This window comes from Zingiber officinale, chromosome 5A (genome assembly GCF_018446385.1).
Source record: "Zingiber officinale cultivar Zhangliang chromosome 5A, Zo_v1.1, whole genome shotgun sequence".
Lineage (NCBI taxonomy): Eukaryota > Viridiplantae > Streptophyta > Magnoliopsida > Zingiberales > Zingiberaceae > Zingiber > Zingiber officinale.
Window position 1 is genome coordinate 141,282,523 of NC_055994.1, and position 15,547 is coordinate 141,298,069.

A 15,547-nucleotide genomic window follows, 5' to 3' on the forward strand; every position below is an offset into this window, starting at 1 on the left:
TAAAACACCTTATGGTTTTAAATAAACACCTCGTGCTTGATTTGAGAAATTCTCTATAGTGATTATTTTTCTGGTTTTCATCCTAGTAATCATGATTTAACATTATTTATCAAATATACGAATGCAGGTCATATTCTTTTATCGTTATATGTTAATGATATGATTATTACTGGTGATGATTCTGATGGAATTACTTCCTTGAAGTCTGAGTTGGCTCATTATTTTGCTATGAAAGACCTATGTATACTATGTTACTTTCTAGGTATTGAGGTCATTTATTCTCCAAAAGGTTTTCTTTTATCCCAATCAAAGTATATATCTGTTTTCTTTGAACGCGCACGTCTTATGGATAAATAGGTCGTCGATACTTCTATTGAGATTAATGGTCGGTATTTTCCATATGATGACACACCTTTGTCAGATCTTAGTTTGTACTGAACTATTATTGGGACTTGGTTTTATCTCACTGTTGTTGGTGCGGGTAGCACTAACGGTCTAACCCAGGTTTTGATGAATGACAAATAGGTTAAGTTAGTTGTGTTGTTGTCTGACACTTTGATCAAGTGTGCAGGAAAAGTCCAGCTAGGTCGACGGGCTGACCGGATAGCTGGCGAGAAGTCCAAGCGGGTCGACGGGCTGACCGGACGCTTGGCGAGAAGTCCAGCTAGGTCGACGGGCTGACCGGATAGCTGGCGAGAAGTCCAAGCGGGTCGACGGGCTGACCGGACGCTTGGCGAGAAGTCCAGACGGGTCGACGGGCTGACCAGACGTCTGGCAGGTAAGTGAGGTAAGTCACTGGAGGGGAGTGACTGTGAGGACGCGTTCCCGGGAAGGGGACATTATGCGTCGATCCGGCTTAGATCCATTTCGGATATCTAAGTCGAGATCGTGACTAGATTCCGATCTCGGAAAGACGAAATCTAAGTCATACTTTGCTTATCGATAAAACTGTGCTAACATTCTTTGCTGCAGGGTACATTTGCCTCGGACTAACCTTTTCTTGCAGGAGAAGGACTTTCTGGAGAAGAGGGGTCCGGGCGCCCGGAGGGGATCCGGGCGCCCGGAGGCAAGTTTTATCCCCAGGACGACGTTGACACTTGGAGAATGCTGGTTGGGAGTGTTACGTCACATTCCAGGCGCCCGGAAGGGATCCAGGCGCCCGGAGCAGCATATAAAAGAAGCCCCAGGCAGGAGCTTCAAAACATCAGTCTTCTGAGAACTCTGAATCCAATCACTCTGCTGCTCTGCGCTCCAACGACGCTCACAAAGCTCCGACGACTCACTCCGGCTCTCCTTCTTAATTTATTGTTTGTCGGTTAGCTTTGTTTTCCTTCTTTTCATTAGCAATATTTGTACGTAAATTGTAATTATCCGAATTGCTAGTGAATTGCCCAACGAAAGTACTCAAGGAGTACGGGCCTTCGAGTAGGAGTCGTCACAGGCTCCAAACGAAGTAAAAATCAACAGTGTTCATCTCTTTACTTCTTTACATTTCCGCTGCGTTTTAACTCGAGATTTTCGAATCGATATTCACCCCCCCTCTATCGAATCCAACGGTCTTACAAGTGGTATCAAAGTAGGTACCGCTCTGATTTGGTGCAACCACCAATCAGACAGGGGGCGAAATAATTTTTTTTAATTCCAAACTGATATTATTATCTTTTTGGAAGATTTTTTTTTCGTTGCATTTAAAATCTAAATTGGTACAACACCAACTTAGAGCTTCTATTTTTTCCCGCACTGCTAATCCAAGACGAAGTCTTGGGATTTTCTTTTTCCAGTTAATTTAGTGTGTGCAGGATAAGATGTCTCAACAAGAAGGCTTCAGCACAGTACGTCCTCCTCTATTCAACGGGGATGATTTTTCGTACTGGAAGAGGAGAATGGAGGTCTACATGAAGACAGACTACGACCAATGGATGAGCGTCACAAGGGCTTACAAAATTCCAGTAGACAACTCCGGGAACATACTAGACCCTGAAGACTGGACAAATGATATAAAGAAAAAGGCATCAATTGAAAACAAAGCCATCAATACTCTACACTGCGGACTAACACGAGAAGAACTGAACCGAGTCGGACCGCATCAAAACGCTAAGGAGCTTTGGGATAAACTGATCGAGCTGCACGAAGGAACAAGCGATGCGAAGGTAACAAAAAGAGATTTGCTGTTAAATAAAATTTTTAATATAAAAATGCAGGAAGGAGAAACGGCAAGTCAGCTCCACGCGAGGATCAAAGATATCCTCAACGGTCTCCACGCGATAGGCCACCAAATGGAGAACCGAGACTTAATAAGGTACGCGTTAAATGCTTTTCCGCGAAATAATTTGTGGGCATCAATTGTAGATGCCTACAAAATTTCAAAAATTTATCTAAATTAAAATTGGATGAACTCTTACGTGAATTAGAACTTCATGAGCAAACTAACGCCGGAGTCGAGAAAGGTGTAGCTTTATTTGCGAGGTTCCTCTAAAGAAAAGAAGAACAAACCCGAATCAAGAAGATTCCGATCAAGACTCTGAAGGAAGAACACCTGGTGAACTGGTAAGGAAAATGTTCACCAAGAAAAAGAGAAGCTTCAGCAAACAGGATCTTCAGAAGATTCAGCCGACTCAAGAAATGTCACATGTTTCGGATGTAACAAAAGGGCACTACAAGAACGAATGCCCAAGATTGAAACTTGACAAACCAAAGTCAACAAAGAAGAAAGCCCTCAAAGCAACATGGGACGATTCCTCCTCAGACGAATCGGAGGGAGAAAGGCAAAAGCACCAAAGTCACCTCGCGCTGATGGCTCGCGAAGCTGAAACGGAAGACGAATCAGAGGAATCGGAAGACGGGTCCGAACCCGAATCAAGCCACGAGTCCGCACTCGTTTCCGAAGGTTCCGAAGAGGTATACCTAAACTTAAATCATAAATTCTTTAGAATTATCTCGTGTTTAAATAAAAAATTAGTTAAATTGGAAAATGAAAGTAAATCTCTTCTTGAGGAAAATCAAAACCTCAAGGAACAATTAAAAAATTCGAATCCAACTCAAGATCGAACACTTGAGGAGGAGAATTTATCATTAAAAAATGAAATTAATAAGTTAAAAGAATTGTTGGAAAAATTCACAACAAGATCTAAAAATTTAGATTTAATTCTAAATAACCAAAAGGCATGCTATAATAAAACCGGACTTGGATATAAGTCAAATTCAAACAAAACCTTTAAATCATTATTAACCCAACACAAAGCAACTAAACAAGCTTGGGTCCCGAAAGCGTGCTTAACCTCGCAAGTAGGACTTAATCAATTCTATGTACCTAAAGATAAAATACATTATAATAAATCAGATCAAAAACTAAAATATAAATTTAATTTAAAATCAAAACTCAAAACTCAACAAAATTTAGATTATCACCAAATTGATTATAATTATAAAAAGAATCGACACAAACCCAAAATCTAAATTAATGGCCAATAATTCAGGGGGAGAAATATAACTATAGCCCTCCAAATTGAGTCTTAAAACAAACTAACCCGACAGGGTAAGTAGGATTAGTTAAAGAGAGACCAAGTTTAACTTGACTCATGGTACTGGTGAAGTTTTTGGATGATAGTACGTTAGGGAAGCTTGGGCATCGCATGTCTAGAAAGATATGGTTTCGATCTGGTGCATTTGGCCAAATGGAACTGACCGAAGCTACCCTTAAACGAATCCTAACCAGTTAGACCAAGATTTAGTACTAAGTTTCGTGGATAGGACTATTCGGAAAACCTCGAAAGGTTGGTTACTTCTAATGATGTCCTTGTGACTCACCAAGCTTAGAAGTTTATCCGAAGAATGCCTATTTGTGGAAACCAAAGCTAAGTCTGAATCTAACACAAGTTAAAACAAAACTCTATAATCTAACTAATTTCATCTCACAAAATCATAGGATTCCTTGATTGATAATATAAATCGGGTGAGATGAATAAAACTTAAATCAATTTCAAATTAAAAAAAAAAAAACTTAAATTAATTTCAAAATTTTAATTTTAAAACTTAAATTAATTTCAAAATCTTAATTTTAAAACTTAAATTAATTTCAAAATCTTAATTTTAAAACTTAAATTAATTTCAAAATCTTAATTTTAAAACTTAAACTCTTAATTTTAAAACTTAAACTAATTTCAAAACTTTAATTTTAAAACTTAAATTAATTTCAAAATTTTAATTAAGATTTTTTTTACTTAAATAATGATTGATTAAAAATTGATAAACTAAGACTAACATAAAAATCCTACTTGTTGTAGGAAACCAAGTTGATTTTGGACAGTGGTTGCTCCAAACATATGACTGGAGATCACACCAAGTTCACTCAATTAACCTACAAAAGCCTAGGAACAGTTGCCTTTGGAAACAACGGTAAACTCAAGGTAATTGGTATAGGTAATATTGAATTAAAAATAGATTTCATAATTACAAATGTTCTACTTGTTGAAAACTTTAAAAACAATCTAGCTCAAATTTATGTAGACGATATCATCTTTAGTTCAACAAACTCAGAGTTTTTAAACGAATTTACAAACCTAATGGAACACGAATTCGAAATGAGTCTGGTAGGAAAATTAACTTATTTTCTAGGGTTACAAGTCAAACAAACAAATGAAGGAAATTATATTTATCAACAAAAATATACTAAGGAATTACTTAGAAAATTTGGAATGGAAAATACTAAAGAAATAAAAACACCTATGGCCGTCAACACAATCCTAGATGATGATCCTAATGGAAAATCAGTAGACTTAAAACATTATCGGAGCGCAATAGGTAGTCTACTTTACCTAACTGCAAGCCGACCTGACATTTTATTTGCAGTTAGTATGTGTGCTCGATACCAAACCTGTGCTAAAGAATCTCATTTGACTCAAGTCAAAAGAATCTTTAGATACCTCAAGGGAACCACAAATGTAGGAATTTGGTATCCTAGGACCAACAACTTCGAATTAATAGGATATTCTGACTCAGATTATGCCGGATGCAAATTAGACCGCAAAAGCACAAGTGGTGGATGCCAACTACTTGGTCCATCCCTTGTCAGCTGGTTTAGTAGAAAGCAACACTGTGTTGCACTATCTACAACTGAGTCAGAATACATAGCTATAGGGGAGTGTGTTGCACAAATATTATGGATGATGCATACTCTAAAAGATTTCAACTTAAATATCACAAATGTAAAAGTATTAATTGATAATATAAGTTCGATTAACTTAACCAAGAATCCTGTACATCATTCAAGAACCAAACATATTGAAGTTAGGCATCACTTCATCAGGGATCATGTTACTAAAGGTGATATTGAACTCAAGTACATTGAGTCTAAATCAAATTTAGCTGACATTTTTACAAAACCACTCCCTGAGAGTGAATTTAGCAACTTACGACGAAAATTGGGGATGTGCTCAATAGACTAGGAAATTTCAAAATACTTTCAAAAATAATTTTATCAACTTATAGGCTAAACTTGTTTGTTTTCAAAATTTCCATTTTTAGACCTTCAAAAACAGTTTTTTGCCTTAGACTAGGTTTACATCCTTAGAAAGCATGTACCCATAGGACTAGTTTTTGAGCATCTCACCAACACCCTAGGGTTACCTTGCTTGTGTTTGACAAACATAGAAAGGGGTGAGATGCATAGGCCAACTGTCCGGACTTAAGATGCTAATTTCAGTGCATCAACATAAGTCTGGACGTTAAATACAATTCAGATATTAATCAGATTAAAGTTCATCAGTCAAGTCAAACACTGACTGGTTGTAATTAACTTAATCTGACTAACCAAGTGAAAGCTACTATCTTCTGATAGTTAGTTAGTACCTAATTGGTTAGACAGCTGGTTAAAGTGATGTCAGGTTCAGGGGGAGGAATTAATTAAAAAAAATTTCCTTTATATAAAATATTTTAAATCTTGTTTGAAAAATGTTCTCCCAAAAATTTCTTAAACCAACTTTTGAAAACTAACTCTTATAAAACTAAGTTGTTTTTAAAAATTGGGTTTTACTTTTTATTGAAAATTGATTCTGAAAATTAGATTTAACTTAGTTTTGAAAATTGTGGAAATTAGATTTTTCAAAACTTAAGTTTACAAACTAAGCTTCTCAAAATCACTTTCCTTACTTTTGAAAATCAATTTTCAATATCAACTTGCTTAAAATTGTGAAAATTTTTTGTTTTAAATCACAAACTTTTTATCCTTTTTACTTAGTCTTTGAAAACTCAACTTTTCAAGTATTTTAAACCATGGTTTTGAAAATAGTACTTTTGAACTTTAAAATTTTGATTTTTGAAAATTAGACTTAATTATCAAAATTAGTTCTACCAAACTCCTTTGAAAACTAAAAGTAAAGTTCAAAATCAATGTTTACAAACTGAAATTTGATTTGCAAAAACTCAAGTGTTAAAAATTATGAAAGAAACTTAAATCACTGTCAAAACTTAAGTTTTAAATTAAATCGTTTACAAACTTAGTGTTGAAAAATAAATTTTTCAAACTTAGTTTTGGAATTCTGGTTTTTGAAAACTTGTGTTTGAAAATCAAAACTTAACTAGCTTTCTAAAAGCTAAAAGCTAAATGCTTTAAATGAATTTTCAAAAGATTAAACTCCCCCAAGTCAACTTGACTATTTTTTTGCTGTTAATTTTATCAATATCTTTGAATTTTTTTAACCAAACTTTTTATTACTCTACACTATACTTGTTTACCCCTGCTTACTTTTTTATGAATGTCAAAGGGGGAGAAGGGTTAGGTGGTTAAGTTAGCTAAACCAATTTGAAAACACAAACTAACTTTAAAACCACACAAATGCATGTTGTTTCGTACATATGCTTTCACTAACTTAACCAGGTTGTCATTCCATCAAAAAGGGGGAGATTGTTGGTGCGGGTAGCACTAACGGTCTAACCCAGGTTTTGATGAATGACAAATAGGTTAAGTTAGTTGTGTTGTTGTCTGACACTTTGATCAAGTGTGCAGGAAAAGTCCAACTAGGTCGACGGGCTGACCGGATAGTTGGCGAGAAGTCCAAGCGGGTCGACGGGCTGACCGGACGCTTGGCGAGAAGTCCAGCTAGGTCGACGGGCTGACCGGACGCTTGGCGAGAAGTCCAGCTAGGTCGACGGGCTGACCGGATAGCTGGCGAGAAGTCCAAGCGGGTCGACGGGCTGACCGGACGCTTGGCGAGAAGTCCAGACGGGTCGACGGGCTGACCGGACGTCTGGCAGGTAAGTGAGGTAAGTCACTGGAGGGGAGTGACTGTGAGGACGCGTTCCCGGGAAGGGGACATTAGGCGTCGATCTGGCTTAGATCCATTTCGGATATCTAAGTCGAGATCGTGACTAGATTCCGGTCTCGGAAAGACGGAATCTAAGTCATACTTTGCTTATCGATAAAACTGTGCTAACATTCTTTGCTGCAGGGTACATTTGCCTCGGACTAACCTTTTCTTGCAGGAGAAGGACTTTCTGGAGAAGAGGGGTCCGGGCGCCAGGAGGTCCGGGCGCCCGGAGGCAAGTTTTATCCCCAGGACGACGTTGACACTTGGAGAATGCTGGTTGAGAGTGTTACGTCACATTCCAGGCGCCCGGAGCAGCATATAAAAGAAGCCCCAGGCAGGAGCTTCAAAACATCAGTCTTCTGAGAATTCTGAATCCAATCACTCTGCTGCTCTGCGCTCCAACGACGCTCACAAAGCTCCGACGACTCACTCCGTCTCTCCTTCTTAATTTATTGTTTGTCGGTTAGCTTTGTTTTCCTTCTTTTCATTAGCAATATTTGTACGTAAATTGTAATTATCCGAATTGCTAGTGAATTGCCCAACGAAAGTACTCAAGGAGTACGGGCCTTCGAGTAGGAGTCGTCACAGGCTCCGAACGAAGTAAAAATCAACAGTGTTCATCTCTTTACTTCTTTACATTTTCGCTGCGTTTTAACTCGAGATTTTCGAATCGATATTCACCCCCCCCCCTCTATCGAATCCAACGGTCTTACAACTGTGACTCATCCAGATATTATGCATGTTGTTCATGTGATTAGTCAATTTGTCATTGTATCAACTATAGTTCATTGGACTGTTGTTCTTTGTATTCTCAAGTATTTTGAGGCACTCAATTTTAAAGCTTTTTATTTTCTTCTACTCCATCTCTGAAACTATGTGTATACTCTAGTGCTAATCTACCCCTGACTTCTGCATTGATCTTGATATTTCCCTCATTTCTTAAAAAAGTAAGAAACGAGATGTTATTTCTAGATCCTCCATATAAGTCCAATATCGTGCTATAATCTCAACTACTTGTGAGATAATTTAATTACGTTGGTTGCTTACGGATATGAGTATCTCTCTTCATCAATTTGTTATATTATGATAATTAGAGTGCTATTCAAATCGTGCGCAATTCAATTTTTCATGAGCGGATAAAAGATATTGAAATTGATTGTCACATTACTCGTCTTCATCTTCAACTTGACACCATCACATTGTTATTCGTTCCTTCTAATATATACAAATTATTGATATGTTTACCAAGATACATTTCACTTTATACTTTCATTTTTTGTCATATAAATCTTAATGCTTCTAGATATAACATCATGAGTTTAAAAAAGGATATTAGATTATATTATTATTATTATTAGACTTTTATATTTATTAGCTATTAAAGATAGACTAATCTTTTTCTTAGTATTTAACCTAACTATATAAACATCTATCTTATTATATAATTTTTTATTAAGTTTGATATTCATAATAAAATAAACCCTAATTTTTTCTCTTTTGATCTTTATAAATCCGACGCTCCCTAAGCATACCAAACTTACCGTGGGAATGAAACGTCGAAGATTAGTGTTAATTAAAATGATTAAAAAGTTGATTTGAATTAAAATCATTAATTATAACGATGAGATTGCTCTGCTACGTTTTGTGGTCTGCCCGGTGGCACAGAGGGCAGGTTCACGTGCATGGCAGCGTGACCACTGACGAGTCCATGCAAACTGCAACAGTAAACTGAAAACTGTACTCCTCCTTACCGTCCTCCCTGGCTAATCTCACTATTTTAATCTTCACTGGAAGAATGTTTACCTTCTCTGAAATCTTTCCAAATTTCAAAACTCACGTTGACTATCGGGCCCACCGTGGACGATTCTGTTTGTCCTGTGACTCCTTGTCGTCGGAATCTCCAGCGGCGCGCGCGGTCGTGACTCGCCGGCAGACTCTACACCCGATGCGATGGCATTTTACTCGAAGAGGATGCTAATTAACTTTTACCCTCTCGATCGCTTGCCACAAATTGAATACGACTTCTGATCGATAATTTGCAAAAATCGGTGGTTCACATGGAGAACAGTGAGCGAGCAGCTAGCTAGCTAGGTCGTCTGTCTGCATTGCGGGCCCCCCAGAAAATATTCTTTCTTCACATATTTTAAAATTAGGGTTTCATGTGTGTGTGCATGTAGCCCTGGACATGGGAGGAATGACACATGTGCCTTCGTTTTCTAAGCTGAAACTGATCAATTATTGAACTAGATATGGCTGAAAGTATAGTGAGTTCAATAATAATATTCGGTCGTCGTCTTCTTCATCGATCATTGAAAAAGCAAGGAAATGTATGAATTTACTATGTGACAAATGAAGCATTATTGGTCGACTGGAGTGGAGGATCAGTACGTGTGAGGCAAGTGATCACCAGTTTCATGGAGAATCCGATGCGAGACGCAGTGTGCATTCTCGTGAAATTAGTGTACCATGCATATATATATGTGAGGATCAGATCACGAGTTACCTAGGGAATTAAACTTAGTTTACTCGGAGGGAGTAGATCGAAGTAAACGGAGTTTAGTGGGATTGGAATGGTTAATTTGCCGACAGTTAATTGTTTGGTTTGTAGAATAGTAGGTAATTAAGTTAGATTTTAGGGATAGTTGAAATCGGTATAAAAGTATTATTGGAAAAGATTTAACCTCGAGGAGCATATAGGGCTATAAATGAACCAAGTGTTCGTGAACAAATTTGATATTCGGCTTGATAAGAGTTTGTTTATGTTCATTCAATATACATAAGATTAATTAAATTAAACAAACAAACTTGAACAGCTCGTTAAACTAAACAAACAAGTTTGAACACATGTGTTCAGGCTTGAACCAAGTTCAAGACAAACTTGAATTGAGAGCTTGATAACATCTAAACGAATCAAGTTCAAGCCAAGCTTCAAACAAGCTTAAGCTCATAAAAAATAAATCTAAGCTTGAACACTCATTTCAAAAGTTTGGTTCATTTTAAGCTCAATTCGACTCGGCTTGATTACCTTATCAAAGAAGCTTAAATACCCCAAAATTTAGTTCAGCTCGACTTGTTTACCGCCCTAGGAGTATATATGCTTATGACTTTGATTTATTAATTGGGATATGGTTTAGGAATGAAAACTCGATGTATAAGTCTCTTTTAGCCCTAGTCATTTCCTAGTATATATCAAACATCATAATATTCTACAAAATTGATATGTTTATTATACTTTTTTGAGCTTTACGTTATTAATTAATTATACATAAATTTTTCATCTAATAAAAGTCCATTAAAATGTTCGATTAAGTTAGGAAATTTTGAAATATTAAATAAATAGTATTAGCCATTTTATTTGGAGAGTATATATATATATAATTTTTCAGACCTATAGATTCAAATGCAATTCTGAATTAGTATATTTGATGATTTAATATGAGTTGTTGTTTCTAAATTTAACATTTAGTCTTGATGAAATTAAGAATTTTAGATATCATAATACATTAACAAAGAAGACAATTTAAAAATCACCGACTCGATCGTGGACATTTTCTTTTTCATGCAAAAGAATGTATATATAAATAAGCTCGTGCCAAGAATTTTTAAACAAAAATAGATATATAAGTCCTTTGTAATCTAAGATCCATCAAATTTCGATTTTGCATATATAAACTATGAACTTTGACTACCCAAGCTAATTCACAAATCTTCTCGCGTCATGAACAACAAGAGATTAATGTTGGAGCTCCTTTCAACCTAAGATAGTCAATTGGTGGTCATCCCCAACTCAAGCATGCACAAACTAGAGGTTTTTATACTCATAGGTCGATTTGCTTGCATGGTGAAAATGTAAGATGACTCGCAAATAAAGTTTTAGCTTGATTTTTCTAGATAAAAATTCATATATATATATATATATATATATATATATATATATATATATATATATATATTTGAATCTCTTCCATTGACAGTTTAAAACATCTAACAACTTAATTTTAATTTGCATGAACTTGCAATTTTTACCTTGTAAATTGATTCACAAAGCTGCTTTGTAGGACATTTTATGTCAATGGGACTCCACCTCTTAAATGTCATATCTTCAAATCTAGAGGTCAAAATGAAGGAGCATAAACACATATACCTAGTGATGGTAAAAAGGTGAATACGTTCGCCCCCAGCGTCCCCGTTAATCCATCTCAGGGTCAACACGAAGGAGGTAAATTACGGGCGGCTACTAGCTTTTGAAATAGTGACTAGCACATAAAGGAGGTATTTACCTCGGCTTTACTGAGATTTGAATCTCAGATCTTATGATGATAACACTTCATGCGCTAACCACTAAATTCATCCGAGGGGACATAAACATATATACCTAGTGCATATATATACCTAGTGGGCCAGTGGCTGTCCTTCAGATAATAAATGCATAGATTAAGGCGAATGAGAAAAGTATGGCATTCACTTTTAAAAGTGCAATGTGATTGAGGCAGAGAAGAAGAGTTCAACCAATAGTTGTTTCCTATGTGAGACAGTGAGAGGGGATGAGAAGTCTGAAAAACTAGTATGCCTCGCTATCCATTTCCATTACCACACCAAGATACTTCATTTTCTTTCAAAAAGATCAAATTTTAATTACTTAAATATTCCCTATTTAATCACACATGTTAACCTATTTAATCTCACACACTAACAGAATGAACAAGCAAAGATAGCGTCAGTTAATAATTTAGTAAATTAGAATCAGAAACAGTAGAACAGTTCTATAATTTGAGGTAGGAAAATGTTGATTCAATTAAAAAAAAAGTGTCACAATCGTTTTTACGTAATCAAATAGGATATATCAAAACAATGAAAATGCTTCCTCATTAAATTAGAAAGAATGATGAGATTTGTGTATTCTCAGATAGTATTTGCCAAAAACCGAAAAAATGGAATCACAATTCTGATTTGCGTGCCTGTGTGCCCAGTTGGCTGAATAAAATGGCCATATCCATCCCTTGTATCATGGTAGGCATAGCTGTTTCGTAGGGACACTCTTTGGAGAACCCAACCTTGTTGGTCTTTTTCACCTTCTCGATGCAGCGCTTGAACTTGTCATGACATGGAACACTCATCAGACCTGGAATTAGTCAACAGGGCAACATCAGAATATGAACTGAAGAAAAACAACAGAATGATATAGGCTGGACATGGAGGGTGTATCTCAATACGCAAGTATGAGAAAGAGTCCATGCTTATAGATAAATAACTAACACGAGTCCTATAAGCTCAAAGCTATGAGAGCAGAACTGTAAACAATGAATGGAGAGTAAGAAGTCAGATCTTGATCAACAACCTCACACCATTGCTTCTTCGTAGTTCTGCATTCCCATTGCTGATGATTTAGTACGAGGATAAATTTTTATTTAAGGGAAACTCATGATAAGGCTTTATTAGCATAACAGGTTGACACAAAGGTTTAGTTGGCCGGCCAATACTAAGACACTTCACACAAAAGCGGCATACTAAAAACTTCCCACAGGAATGTTTTGGACCAATCACACCAGATGCTTAAGTGGCATTTGGTTGGTCAACCAATTGATTGCCAGAAAAGTGGCTAGGTTTTAGTTTTTTATGTATGCCAGTCCTTTTTACACTGTCAACTATTAATACTGAGTACAGTCTATTTTGAAACAGATTATGTGCATTAGACGTTGAAAGATTGAACATGAGATGCATGGGGTTAAACCATAATGGATCCCCCACTGACTAGGCGCTAGGTAGTTGGTCAACTATCCACCCCGGTAATCATCTTTTATTAATACCTTGTTCATAACTTTTTCTGAAAGGTAACCACAAACAAGTTTGTTTCATATCTCTTCCCAACAACCAAAATAAAAGGAGAATAAATAAAGATTGCTTTCTATGCTAAGTTTAATTAAAGAACAGATCATTATCCTCTCCCCTTAGTAGATTGGGTATGGTTTCAAGTATTATCTACTTTCCATATTACCATCGGACAGCCATATGCATAATTAGTGTTGCAGCATTACAGACATGTAATCACATAAAATTTTATTTTTCAAATAGTTTACCTATACCATACTAATCTAAAAGTTCAATCCACTTTAAGCCTTAGAATAAACTAGAATGAGCACAGTGCATCTTATTAATCACAAATTTTATTTAGATATAAATAATAAAAATAAAAAGGAAATCATATCTTTGTATGAAAAAGACATGATAGTCTTAAAGGAATATCTACAATGGTTAAAAACAAAATGAGACTACACTAGCATAGAATTTGGCATTAGATTCAGTTGTAAAAGTTTGACAATGTTGTTTAGATAAATAAAAGGAGTGTGATGATTAAGAGGAATTCATAGATGATTATAGACTGCCAACTTTGCAGATTAAACTATGAATCTATTTACTTAAGCACTACATGTTTTCCAGATTGGTGAATACTAAAAAACTTATGTTATTTGCATTTTCTACTAATCAATAATCATTATTTGGTAGGTGGAACTTGTATATTTATCAACCTTTGGTTTTGAAGAAATTATTAACAATTGTTCAAGCTACATTTTAAAAATTGATTTTCTTAACATCATTCACATAAGCATCAACATAAGTGATTGCATTCAGCATCTGCACTATGTGCGATACGATCACCTCACTCGGCATAGGTTTTTCCCAACCATGATATAATCAATTTATCCTATTCTTCTAAAGATCTAGAAGCATAAGTTTTATCCATGATCAAGCAAATATCCATATTGGCTATCAGCTCACCAAACAGAGGCACGGCAGTTATAGTATAATTGTCTGAGATGACATTAATCTGTTGTTACATTTATTTTATCTTATTTGTATTAGTCTATTAGAGTTTCACAAGAGACCTTATAAATTCCCTCAATCTACAGGTAAAGATACCAATGTTTAATGTATTTTTCCTCCTTTTTTCTATATAAAAAAAAGAGGAATATCTATAAAGCTAGAAACTTCATCAATCTATAGGTAAAGATATCAACGCATTACATACTTTTTCCTCCCTTTTTCATTCGTAAAAATTATTTTAAAAAAGCTTAATCAATCCTACATTATTCAGGTGGAATACAAAAGAGTTCAATTTCTAGGTCTATTATACTAAGATAAAAGAAAAAACAGCGAGATGTGAGAAAGCAAAAACGCCAACCTTTTTTCTCAACACACTCATCGTGGGCTTTGCAACAAGCATCGAGTTCATCGCAGGGTTTCTCCCCAGGGCAACCGGTCCAACCCACGCCACAGAACTTCCCATATCGAATGCCAATGGCTGATCAAACCAACAACAACAACAAAAAAAAGTCAATTTAGTTCAAATTTTAACCCCAAGACGTCCGATCCCTGAGCCAAAAATAACTCACTGTTGCAGTTCTCCGCTACGCATCTCCTGCTGCAATTGATCTGCGAGCACAAGTTAAGATCTCAGAAATAGAGTCAAACCTAGAAGCTAAGGTTCCGATGCGAGGAAAAAGATGGATCGGTACATGGGCGTCGGAGTCGCTAGCAGCGATGCGGTGGAAGAAGACTGCGAGGGGTAGGAGGAGGAAGCAGGTGACGAGGGAGACGGGAAATCTCTCCCGTTGGCTCCGCATTGTCCTTCAATGGAATTCTGCCTTCTGCGCCGCGTACGACCGCGTCGAGGTCGCTCGCTCTCCGGGCTTCGTCTCTTGCCCAATGCCTAGTCGCCAACCGCCAAACCCTCTTCGTGTTTTGTGAACCGGACCGCCCGTCGAAACCCTGAGCTAAGAATTTCAGTAAATTTTTCAATAAGCACCTCAATAGTTGATAATTTCTGAAATTAGTGTATTAGTATCATTTAAATAAAACTTATAATTTTAAAGTAAAAAAGTGAAACTGTCACTGTAGCAACCCCATACTTTCTCAAAGGAATGTGGGTATAGCATAAAGGGCATTTGAATCCTTTACATTCCTTTCTGAAAGGAATGTGGGTAAAATCTCTTATATTAGTTAAAAAGTAATCCAAAATTTATTAGAACAATCATCCATACAAACGTCAATCCATGAGGATTTATCTCCTCTAAATATCTGTGAAGTCGGACCCAAAGGGTCGCTAAGGTGACAGTTCCACCTTTTATAATCAATCCATGAGGATTATGATTTTAATAACCGTAGAATATATTTAAGTTCTCAAATAATTTATCTTTAGGCGAGTCAACTTGGAAATGGGCCAAGTGTCTATTTTTTTTTCTCCT

At 36.3% G+C, this 15,547-nt stretch overlaps 1 protein-coding gene across 1 annotated transcript; it reads right to left on the reverse strand.

Annotated features, from left to right (window-relative positions):
• Positions 1 to 12,073: 12,073 nt before the first annotated feature.
• On the reverse strand, positions 12,074 to 15,047 carry LOC121983326 (probable phospholipase A2 homolog 1). Its single transcript, XM_042536263.1, has 4 exons — positions 14,819 to 15,047; positions 14,696 to 14,735; positions 14,485 to 14,604; positions 12,074 to 12,426 (listed from the first exon to the last, which is right to left on the reverse strand). Exons 1-4 carry the CDS (start codon positions 14,924 to 14,926, stop codon positions 12,242 to 12,244), a joined length of 453 nt encoding a protein of 150 aa, XP_042392197.1. The 5' UTR covers positions 14,927 to 15,047; the 3' UTR covers positions 12,074 to 12,241.
• Between the last annotated feature and the right edge of the window lie 500 nt (positions 15,048 to 15,547).